The sequence below is a fragment of the Pungitius pungitius genome, chromosome 18 (genome assembly GCF_949316345.1).
Source record: "Pungitius pungitius chromosome 18, fPunPun2.1, whole genome shotgun sequence".
Classification (NCBI taxonomy): Eukaryota; Metazoa; Chordata; class Actinopteri; order Perciformes; family Gasterosteidae; genus Pungitius; species Pungitius pungitius.
This window is the reverse complement of record NC_084917.1, coordinates 9,248,638-9,258,905: the sequence shown is the minus strand read 5'-3', so window position 1 is coordinate 9,258,905 and position 10,268 is coordinate 9,248,638. Positions and strand designations below refer to the sequence as shown.

Below are 10,268 nucleotides of genomic sequence, written 5' to 3'. Positions count from 1 at the left end.
TGAGCAAATGGCTATTCAGACAACTTTTGCAAAATGCTATGTCGGAACTTCAAAGAAAAGGGCATTCTCTGGTTGTAAAACTGGTCATGTTGAGGAGTGGCTCCCAGGTAGTAAGCTAAATAATGTTGGTTGTGAGATGAGTATGTAGACTTCAGTGTTTCCCCGTACCATTATATCAGCCCCCCCACCCAAGTTGTAGACCTTTGGAAAACCTCTGGACGCACAGCTGAAACGGAAGGGGCCTACGGTATTAATAGCGTCTCGTATACACCCGTTCATCAAGCAGCATCAGAATGGAGTTTGGGAAAGTGCACAGATAGCGTGTGCGAGATATGAATGATTTTTGTAGATGTTATATGGTTTAAAAGGGGGAATTCTGATGCAATGTGCAACAAAGGACGGACTGAATACCAGCAGCTACAGTATTTTACTCTCACCTAACCAGTTCTTTGCTGGAGATGAGCAGAAGCATTTACAAAAAGGGTGGCGGTTGTTCCAACACTCCTGAGACAAACCTGGGGACACATGAATTCGTAAGAACCATAAAAAGGCAAGACAACGCTTGGCATGCTCCACACCTTGCAAATAGGACTGGATTGAAGCGGTCAAAGATACGTAATGTACATTTCACTTCTGCTACTTTTTAATGAACATGAATAAAGGAATGTGCTTGCTCAGCATTCAGAGCCTCAAGAGGACAAATGTCCTAGATACAGTTTCAGTTGCCACTCTGACGCAGTCATTTTCAGAGGGTCATGATCCCTCACGGACCAACAGTAAATTCAGCCTGCCAGACAAAGCTGGAAGGGACTGGAACTCATTCCTCCAAATTTAAGAAAAAGGGTAAAAAGGTTGAGCATGAGAACGGCAGCTTTACCGCGAGCACACAGAAGACCAGGATTGTGTGGCAAAAAATATTAATCCGCAAAAAAGAAACTAACTTAATCACATATCGCTCTTTAATTTAGAAATATGAATTATCTTTTTAATTTACTAACAGCTCACATATTAGGAAACACATTTCACACCTTAGTTTTGACAATTAAAGACCAACCAACTTTTAATTTATTAAATAAAGATTTGCCTATCATTATCATACTAGGTCTGATTGTCTTGTGAATCTTTCGTTTATGCAAACACATTCAGAGAGGTTCAGACTCTGTCAGATCTGAGCAATAAATGTAAACTGTTGGAAGCAGAATGATTAAGTGATTTTCTCACAAGCATGAAAATCTGTGTTTGTGTTGTCATTATGAATATGCATAGTCATAGGTAACTTAATAAATGCACCCTCAGTTTAATGGACCAAGCAGGCTGAGATAGCCACAGGAAGATGGTTCTACACTCAAAAATCTCACCGCAAACAGCCAAATTTAAATGCATAGAATCAAGATACTGCAAATTATACAGGACATTCAACACCACGTAATGTTACACAGTCGTCTTTGTTATGTTCATGCACATAAACCAAATAACTGCCAATGCTGACAGAATTGACTGGTTAAGGGGGCTCCTCAAGTCATTGAATGGACTAAAACAATTTTGTGATGTATTGTTGTTCCCCTTGATGTGATTCAATCTATAAACTGTTAATGGTGAATGCCATCTACAGAGCGAACAGTGACACCGCATGTCGCTGACCTCACTTTAGTGACCAACTGAGATCCCAGGATTCAACGTAAACCTCTCGAGAGACGCAGCAGTATGGATCGACTTGTGTTCTTCCAGTTGGTCTTCACCCATCCACCTCAGATGGTACGTTCACGCCTCCCGAGCCCGCTACGAGCGAGCAAAGTCCTCTTGTGTGTAAACCTCTAGCCATTCAGCCTCTGTGTAACCACCTCTCTGTACATGATAGAGATGTACACAAACAGCAGCAGGATCACAAAGAAATCGTCCATAAATCCCAGCAGACCAAAAAGGGCCTCAGGGATGATGTCGAGCGGTGAGGCCAGGTAGGTGATCGCTCCCACAAGGCAGAGAAGAATTCGAATCCTGAACATCCAGAAGAGGCCACCCACTGAGAACATCTCCCTGAAGGCATGACGAAGCAGGGTGGGCACATCTCGCAGCCTGTCCATATACTGAGACGACGAAATATATCAGGAGTTCCGCATTACTCCCCAGATTATAATTCACTGCACAAGTCAGCATACTAGCATCTTAATCTACCTTTGGTGGAACACTCAAAAGCAGAGAAACGGATACTGCTTTTAACATTAGCGAAAACCTTTTGTAACATAATGTAGCATTTGTATAAACTTGTTTCCATTTTACACATGTGTTGCTAATCATACACACACACAAGGTATTTGAAAGTCAATACAGTATTGCAGCTGTGGTAGACTCACAGATCTTGGCTGGCCTGAGAACCTGCGGTTGTAATCGTTTATGTCTGTGAGGATCAGTTGAGGCTCCGCCCCCCCATCCTGGACCCTCTGAGGATTGGTGTGCTCATGAAATAGCGGGAACAGCAAAGTTACCTGGACAGGAGGGAGAAAAACGTATATTGTGTGGCAATACTGATGCCAAAAACACATGGTGTGCCACACACTTACATGAATACAGATATTGAAATGAGGAGAGTACTATGATTTGACAATAACAAATGAAAAACCAGTACATTGAAAACTAGAGCTATTTCAAACCAAGACACAGAAGATATCAATAGATTAGAATTTAGCACTTATTGCTAATGGTAAATTTAGAAGAATGTGAATCAAGAAATGATAATGTGAAAGTGCAGGTTTATTATTGAACACTTAATACTTATTATAAGTCTCACCATTTGTCTGCAGATGGGGCAGTTGATAGCACCGAGCCATGTGCCGTACCTCCAGTAGGCTATAATGCAAGATCCTACGAAGAAAAAAGACGTCACTAAACAACATGGAAGCACAAATTATTCAACTAAAAAACAACTTGGTAAATGGTATTCTACAGCCATTGGGACTTGTGCATGTAATATAAAGCTATGTCAGCGTGTGTTGACAGAATACAGACGGATAAACATACCCAGGTAGTAATTATTACCGATTTGCTCAGTGTATGTTCCTAGAAACTAAACAACAGTCTTACCACAGAAAAGATGTCCACAATTGGTTTCTACAGGCAGAACTGCCTGCTGTAAACAAACAGGACAGGACATGTCTGTGTAATACTGCTGCCTGTCCTCTGCCTGAGAGTTTTCATCCTGACAAAAAGAAATGGAATAAATTAAAAACAAATGTGAAAGTTACATACCATGGAGCACACAATTTAAAAATGAACGAACATGATAAAGATGTACAAAAATACATCATTGAATTTTGTAGAACTTATGTTAAAGAGGAAGTGTCTCTTAAGTAGTTTTAGTGCATGTATTTCGGTTAGCCGTGTTGTGGCTGAGGGGCCAGCGTTGGGTTGGTCTACCTGCTCGGTTTGGAGCTGTTGTCGGACGGCTCGAACATGCTCCTGATTCTCAGGGTGAATGTTCTGCTGCTCTTGTCTGCAAGAAGGAAAAAGGGCAGACATTTTGCAGCTGAAGCTAATGCGTTAAACGGCACATTAAGCTGCGCGAACTGATGAGAAAATTTGTATTTCAACAATTATTTAGAAAGCGGACACATCCGTCAAACTATACTCACTGCCAACATTGTACCAGATTAAGTCATTATAATTGTAGTAATCCCCTTTTTCTAAAAAAACAAAAAGGATTTGAATTTACCTGCAGAGCAAAGTGAGGAGGCCTGCAAGGAAGCTGATAGTTAGCACCACGACAAATAAGACCGGGTTGCTAACCCCTTCGATCAGGGTAAACTCATCTTGGATCAGGTGGTCCAGGTCCCCACATTGACTGTCCTCCATCACCCACACTCATAGCCTACAACACTACAGAAGAAGTGGGGGGGACGGGTTAGCATTCCTATAATCCTCATCTATGGACGGGTAAAATAAAACAATGTATATTAGTAATACAAAGTTATTAAATAATAACAATGTCTACCATTTGAAGTAATAGTAGTGAAATTGTTCATCCATGATCTGGATATCCCAGCATGTACCTATCGAGTCGAAAGAGCGAGCATTTCCAACGGCACTCGTCACCCAATCTGATGCCAAAAATCACCAGATATTTAGGACGCTCTTTACTTTGCTGACATTACGTCACTGTTCTCACACTGCTAATCCCACATCGCGTCCAGTAGGCGGGGATCTGCTCGTAAAACACGCTGTAATTCATTCATAAATAGCGCTAAGTTAACGCCACGTAAGCTCAGCCCTCTGAATGCACATCTACACCCAGTTTGGGTCATCATCATCATCACCTTCATCACACACCGATGAAACGCGAATGTCTGGTCATCCCAATCCGACCTCAAGCTCGCGTTGGTCACTATTAACCCGTATTCGTAGTTTAGCTAACAGCTGCCCTGTGACTCGGTTAACCGGGACGCAGGGCTCGGGTCCGTCGAGTCCAACGGGTCCAGCGCGCAGCCGTTAGCGGCCGAAGGGTCACCGTTTAACTCGAGGACACAATCGAGTCAACACGAGTGTGAAGTTACGTGCGTGACGGGAGTACGACGTCGAGTCCCGTTTACACGGCGCAGCTCCCCTCACTCACCGGAGCCGCGGGACGTTTCCTTAACCATCCGGACCGGACGGAGCTCGGCGAATTGCTGTATCGTGAATAAGGAATTGCTCTGCTGACGAGTTTAGTTTTGGTTTGTGTAGTACGAGCAGGTGTGCAGCAGCCCTGCATGCTGGTGTCTTGTGTCAGTTCGTCTCTTCCTCCTCTTCTTCTTCTTCTTCTTCTTCTTCTACCACTTCTTCTTCGTATCTTATGTGCTCCTAAGGCGCCCCCGAGGCGGCAGGTGGCAGTAGTGAGTGGTTTGAATGTCCCTCAAGCGCAAGAAGAAGACGTGCTAACGCGTCCGTACACAACACAGTTAGCTGCACTCAGTCAATAAAAGTGTTTTAATTTGATTACAACATCTTCCGTTTGAGGCGAAATGCCTCGGTTTGCGCAGCTAGTGATGGGTCCGGCTGGCAGCGGTAAAGTAAGTCACCACGTGCTTAAAAACGCCTTGTTATGCCACGCGGTTAAAACGATGTGCTAAGGCATGAGGTTGTCTTTTTTTAAAATTATTATTTCAGAGTACCTACTGCTCCACCATGGTGCAGCATTTGGGGACCCTCAACCGCTCGGCTCAGGTGGTCAACCTGGATCCAGCAGCTGAGCACTTTGACTACCCCGTCATGGCAGGTGAATACAGCGTTTACATAAGGATGGCCTTACAAAATAAGATATTAGCTGGATGCAGATATCCATCCACGAAGAGGTTTTCACAATACACACACAAGGAAAGGGATTCATTCTTCACTGTGCAGTACAATGTTAGGCCGTTAATGTTCCTGATAACATCCTAAGATTTGTTACTTGCTACTATTTAAGTGTACTTAGAGCAAGAACTATTTCTTTCAATTTCTCAACAATCTTACTATTTCCATATCCGCAGACATCCGTGAGCTCATTCAGGTAGATGACGTCATGGAGGATCCCTCGCTCCGATTTGGCCCTAATGGAGGCCTGGTCTTCTGCATGGAGTACTTTGCCAACAACTTTGACTGGCTAGATGAAAGCCTGGGACATGTAGAGGATGACTACATCCTCTTTGACTGCCCAGGTAAACCGCTCGTTGAAAGGTTGGGCGGTGACATGGGCTCACATGTGTTTTGTTATTGTATATTGCAGTAACTATGGTAACGGTATAAAACCAAAATGTTTGAGCCTCTAGAAGAGCACAAATGCATTTTAGAATGTGATCCTTATAGTCTTCACGGCATGTAGTTACTGTCAGCACTGAATAGACATAGGATTCTCCCAGTGTTAAAGCTGAGACAACAATTTGACATGTGGATTCTTTCTCAGGTCAGATTGAACTTTATACACACCTCCCTGTAATGAAGCAGCTGGTGGAACAGCTCCAGCAGCGGGAGTTTCGGGTGTGTGGGGTCTTTCTGGTCGACTCACAGTTCATGGTGGAGTCTTTTAAGGTAACATGACAGTCTTGAGGGGCTTCATCTCTTTTTTTTGGTTCATTGTTGTGCCTGACTACACCTTGCACTTGTACATGTAATAAAAGCAATAGTTTTACATCTTCCCCCCTCTCCATATACAGTTCATCTCAGGAGTCATGGCTGCCCTGAGTGCCATGGTGTTGTTAGAGATCCCTCAAATAAACATCATGACCAAAATGGACCTGCTGAGTCCCAAAGCCAAGAAGGAGATTGAGAAGTAAGTGCTATAGGAGTACGGAAATAACATGTGCCATGTTTCACATGAAATTTCCTAAAGAATACTGTTGCTACTAAGAGTCAAAAAAGGAAGCATCATCGGAAAATTAAATGTTTTACAGAATTATTTCAAAGGTATTTTTTCTGAACGTGAAGTTAGTAAAAAAACAACGGGTGAGCCTTATTCTATCTTTGTCATGCTTTGTTTTTTCTGCTAGATACCTGGACCCAGACATGTACGCAATGATGGAAGATAACTCTGATAACATCAGAAGCAAAAAGTTCAAGAGTCTGACTAAAGCCATTTGTGGTCTGGTAAGTGAAGGACTTAATTTGATATGGCATTTATTTTTGCATCAGAATTATAAAAAAACATGTCTATGTCTGTTTGTCCAGATTGATGACTACAGTATGGTGAGATTCATGCCTTTTGACCGCACAGATGAGGAGGGTGTTAACATGGTACTGCAAAATATTGACTTCTCAATTCAGTATGGAGAGGACCTTGAATTTAAGGAGCCAAAGGTGAAGAAAAAAACACAACAAAATATAATTGAAAGAGGGGTGCCAATTGTTCTGCATTCATTATTCCTATTTTGTTTCTACAGGAGGTTGATGACGATTCTGGTGACCTAAATTATGATGAGGCTTTTCAAGACAAAGTGGATAGCTGAACAAGAGAGTGACTCCGGGATTTCTACAAAAGCCGGACTAGAGTTGGAAAAGAAAAAATCATTGAAGGCCGACAAAGAACCAGGAAATATTATATCAACTCCAGATGGAGCATAGCGTGAGAATACAAGGACAAGAAAGGCACGTATGTGGGGAAAAGACTGACAAAAGATCCCAAACACCTTGTATCATTTATGTTTAAGTATTTGTTTGTGTCCTTTTGAATATATTTGGGATTTGAACCTATTCGTGTTTCATTATTTCTGGGCCATATTTAAGTTTTAAAGACTTGTAAGTAAATACATTTTAGTAATGCTATATTTTTAAATAAAATATTACATAAAATATACAATTTGACTTCCTGTGTGGGGAAACTGACGCTAGCGCCCCCGTGTGGCCGCGACGCCACATGACACGTGGCCACTTCCTGTAAAGCTGAAGGGTGGGACAAGCGGAAGCTGGGTCCTACCGAGCTAGCATTTTTCTCTTCGCTGAGCAGCAGGACTGATTATCATCACTCAACATGCCGGTGAGTGAATTCTACTCGCTTGTTGACCAGCAACAGAGTCCGTGGTGCGGGTTTGAGATCAAATAAACGCATGTAAACTCCGCTGGTTGTCACCAAGAGCCTCTCGAGTTCCCGTCAAATGTGTTGACGAGTCTCGTCGGCTAACTGTGGCTATGTTAGCATTGGCTCGCGACGTTAGTTGTGGATGTTTTGACATGTCTGAACTCCCACATTCCCCGTTGTCACTTCATTGCAAAATCTTCGTTTTGCGTCTAGTTATACATTTGCATATCGCGTATCGAGCCGTAGCAGATATGTTACTAAAGCTAACTGAATGTAATAGCGTTACCAATGAATCTAACGAAATCTTTTACTTTTACTCTTTTTAATTTTTCTTTTTAAAGGCGTATCACTCAAGTCTGATGGTGCCGGACACCAGGCTGGTGGGGAACATGGCTCTGCTTCCTCTTAAAACCCAGTTCAAGGGACCTGCCAGAGGCGACGGTGAGGCTATGCGGCGGTATCGACACTAGACGGATCCCTCGAGTCCAGAAACACGCTTAATTGGCTGCTAGTTCGTTACTTTCATTGTGACGAGCTCCTGATCCACGGATCGGCTTCACCTCCATATAAGGCCTGACGAGTGCACCCTGAGGTGCCACTTCTCCATTCCAGCATGTCGCTGTGCCTCCGGTCATGTAGACGGGTGGCAGCGATTCATACGTAGCTCCCCCGGTGTGATAAATAAGTGCCGGGGTCAGATCGTGTTGTTTTGATCTCTTAAAGAGGTTTCTTTGCAGATTTCACGAATCACGAAATAGCCTTTAAGTGCATATCAGAAAGAATAGGTGTTAACAGGAAACGACTCTGCATTGATTATCATAGTTTGCCAACCCTTTTAATATATTCATATCAATCAAGTGCCTTTTATTCTGATGCCCTTTTTTTCTTTTTCAGGTGCAGAGTCAGACATCATTGATGAGGCAATCTACTACTTCAAGGCCAATGTTTTCTTTAAGAATTATGAAATCAAGGTAAGTCAGACTGTAGCTTTCCATGGTGACCAAGGATGTAAAACATTTGTACATAAAACATTCAACAACATTAGAACGTGTCGTTTTTGAAAGTGAGGGCCAAGTATGTAGCTCACGAGCCGTCTCTCTGTCTCGAAGCAGCTGTGCATTTTGATTCCTCCACATGCCCCAACTCGCTTCCTCCCGCTCCCCTTGGCAATGCGTATTTGCTTTTGAATTTTAAACTATTGGTGGTTGGAACTGTACTCGCTTTAACATTCATGCCTTAGAAAAGTCACTTTTTGTGTTGTGGGCTTGTTGTTTTCAGAATGAGGCGGACAGGACGCTGATCTATGTCACTCTGTACATATCTGAATGCCTGAAGAGGCTACAGAAGGTAAATTGCATATTTGTTAATGTACACAATTAATTTATCACTGGTTTAATAGCAGCAACCATTTAAAGGATTGTATCACTTTGAGTTCTCAATCATAAGCTTAAGATCTACAATGGGTTCCCAGAGTTGATACTTCCTTCTCCAAGGCGATCTAGCTAACCCTCTGCATTGGTGTGTTTGGTTGCAGTGCAGCTCCAGGAACCAGGGGGAGAAGGAGATGTACACTCTCGGCATTACTAACTTCCCCATTCCTGGCGAACCTGGCTTTCCTCTCAACGCTATGTATGTTAAGCCTGCAAACAAGCAAGAGGACGGTAAGAACCAGCCCTGCCGCTTTAAATCTAATGTTCTCTTCCTCTCCTCTCCAGTGTAGAGACCGTATCCTTGTACACATTTCATTAAATACCACCCCTGAATCTTAATCCCCCAAATAGCAATGCTGACCCCCACTCCATCATCTTTTAAAGATCTGCAGTTTGAGGGTTGTTTTCATGTCTGGTGTCGCTCAACCTTGCTCTTAAACAGCGGGTCTAAATATACAATCATGCCTTGAGTAGTGACTGGGATGTTAATTTTACTGAATCAACGCAACTTCCATGCTGGCTGTGCGTATGACGTTGTCACAACCTGAATATTATGTTTATATGAATTTTTTCTTTTCTTTTCTCTCGAACATTCTAAAAGGTCATCACTTAGATTCTACCATCTTCTTTCCCAGTTTTGACTGTAGCAAAGAAAATGTTAAGTTGGCGTGATCCATTTTTCTCTAGTAATGTCTGGGATGATAATACTGGCTCTGCCTCCTTTTCCAGAGACCATGAGAGCGTACCTGCAGCAGATCCGCCAGGAGACCGGCCTGAGGCTATGTGATCGCGTGTTTGATCCCCAGACAGACAAACCCAGCAAGGTGAGGCAAATAGTGCACATGTTTGTGTGAGGGGGTAAGGTAGAAATGCTTTAGGTGCTCCTCCAGGGCCACTGCACATGATTACCAATATCATCTCTGACAAGAGTACAGGAACTACGTTTGTGTAGTTGCTCTGTAGCCTGTGGTTTTGTGCTACATCCTTCCGTGTAACAAGTTGATCTTTGTTTCAGTGGTGGGTGTGCTTTGTCAAAAGGCAGTTCATGAACAAAAGTCTCTCCGCTCCTGGACAGTGATGGACTCTCTACATCTGCAAAATGGATGGATTTTTCCTTTTTGGGTGCCTGCTCCTGTGTTATTAAATGATTTTTATAATCTTTGAGTTTAAGGATATCTCTTCACATGTTGACCATATTGAGCTGGTGCTTAATTTAATAAAACAATCATGGATAATTATGGGATACTGTGTTTTTTTTCTCACAGCATATTTGGTGATCTCTGGATGTAGTTAAATTAAATCTGAAATGCTACGTTTCA

The 10,268-nt window shown here is 42.7% G+C and overlaps 3 protein-coding genes across 3 annotated transcripts; 2 read left to right on the top strand and 1 right to left on the bottom strand.

The window, feature by feature from the left end:
* Positions 1–412: 412 nt before the first annotated feature.
* Positions 413–4,806, bottom strand: rnf170 (ring finger protein 170). Its single transcript, XM_037484491.2, has 7 exons — positions 4,604–4,806; positions 3,707–3,870; positions 3,412–3,487; positions 3,079–3,193; positions 2,786–2,859; positions 2,352–2,483; positions 413–2,084 (listed from the first exon to the last, which is right to left on the bottom strand). Exons 2-7 carry the CDS (start codon positions 3,844–3,846, stop codon positions 1,815–1,817), a joined length of 807 nt encoding a protein of 268 aa, XP_037340388.1. The 5' UTR covers positions 3,847–3,870; positions 4,604–4,806; the 3' UTR covers positions 413–1,814.
* A 54-nt stretch (positions 4,807–4,860) lies between these two features.
* Positions 4,861–7,190, top strand: gpn3 (GPN-loop GTPase 3). Its single transcript, XM_037484490.2, has 8 exons — positions 4,861–5,039; positions 5,137–5,245; positions 5,499–5,666; positions 5,912–6,036; positions 6,162–6,277; positions 6,495–6,591; positions 6,673–6,801; positions 6,885–7,190. The coding sequence occupies exons 1-8, from the start codon at positions 4,992–4,994 to the stop codon at positions 6,948–6,950; spliced, it is 858 nt and encodes a 285-aa protein (XP_037340387.1). The 5' UTR covers positions 4,861–4,991; the 3' UTR covers positions 6,951–7,190.
* A 136-nt stretch (positions 7,191–7,326) lies between these two features.
* arpc3 (actin related protein 2/3 complex, subunit 3) lies at positions 7,327–10,184 on the top strand. The gene is made up of 7 exons (XM_037484492.2): positions 7,327–7,477; positions 7,861–7,960; positions 8,414–8,490; positions 8,798–8,866; positions 9,054–9,180; positions 9,679–9,773; positions 9,965–10,184. Exons 1-7 carry the CDS (start codon positions 7,472–7,474, stop codon positions 10,025–10,027), a joined length of 537 nt encoding a protein of 178 aa, XP_037340389.1. The 5' UTR covers positions 7,327–7,471; the 3' UTR covers positions 10,028–10,184.
* Positions 10,185–10,268: the final 84 nt, after the last annotated feature.

What these genes read in the sequence shown, in the direction of transcription:
- rnf170 (XM_037484491.2), bottom strand. Translation starts at nt 3,846, where the DNA reads ATGGAGGACAGTCAATGTGGGGACCTGGACCACCTGATCCAAGATGAG. An exon ending in CTCCTCACTTTGCTCTGCAG is followed by an intron (nt 3,488 to 3,706) that starts GTAAATTCAAAT and finishes TCCTTCTTGCAG; the next exon opens with ACAAGAGCAGCAGAACATTC. An exon ending in TTGTGGACATCTTTTCTGTG is followed by an intron (nt 2,860 to 3,078) that starts GTAAGACTGTTG and finishes TTTTCTTCGTAG; the next exon opens with GATCTTGCATTATAGCCTAC.
- gpn3 (XM_037484490.2), top strand. Translation starts at nt 4,992, where the DNA reads ATGCCTCGGTTTGCGCAGCTAGTGATGGGTCCGGCTGGCAGCGGTAAA. An exon ending in GTCCGGCTGGCAGCGGTAAA is followed by an intron (nt 5,040 to 5,136) that starts GTAAGTCACCAC and finishes TTATTATTTCAG; the next exon opens with AGTACCTACTGCTCCACCAT. An exon ending in CATCCTCTTTGACTGCCCAG is followed by an intron (nt 5,667 to 5,911) that starts GTAAACCGCTCG and finishes ATTCTTTCTCAG; the next exon opens with GTCAGATTGAACTTTATACA.
- arpc3 (XM_037484492.2), top strand. An exon ending in TTAAGAATTATGAAATCAAG is followed by an intron (nt 8,491 to 8,797) that starts GTAAGTCAGACT and finishes TGTTGTTTTCAG; the next exon opens with AATGAGGCGGACAGGACGCT. An exon ending in GCCTGAAGAGGCTACAGAAG is followed by an intron (nt 8,867 to 9,053) that starts GTAAATTGCATA and finishes GTTTGGTTGCAG; the next exon opens with TGCAGCTCCAGGAACCAGGG.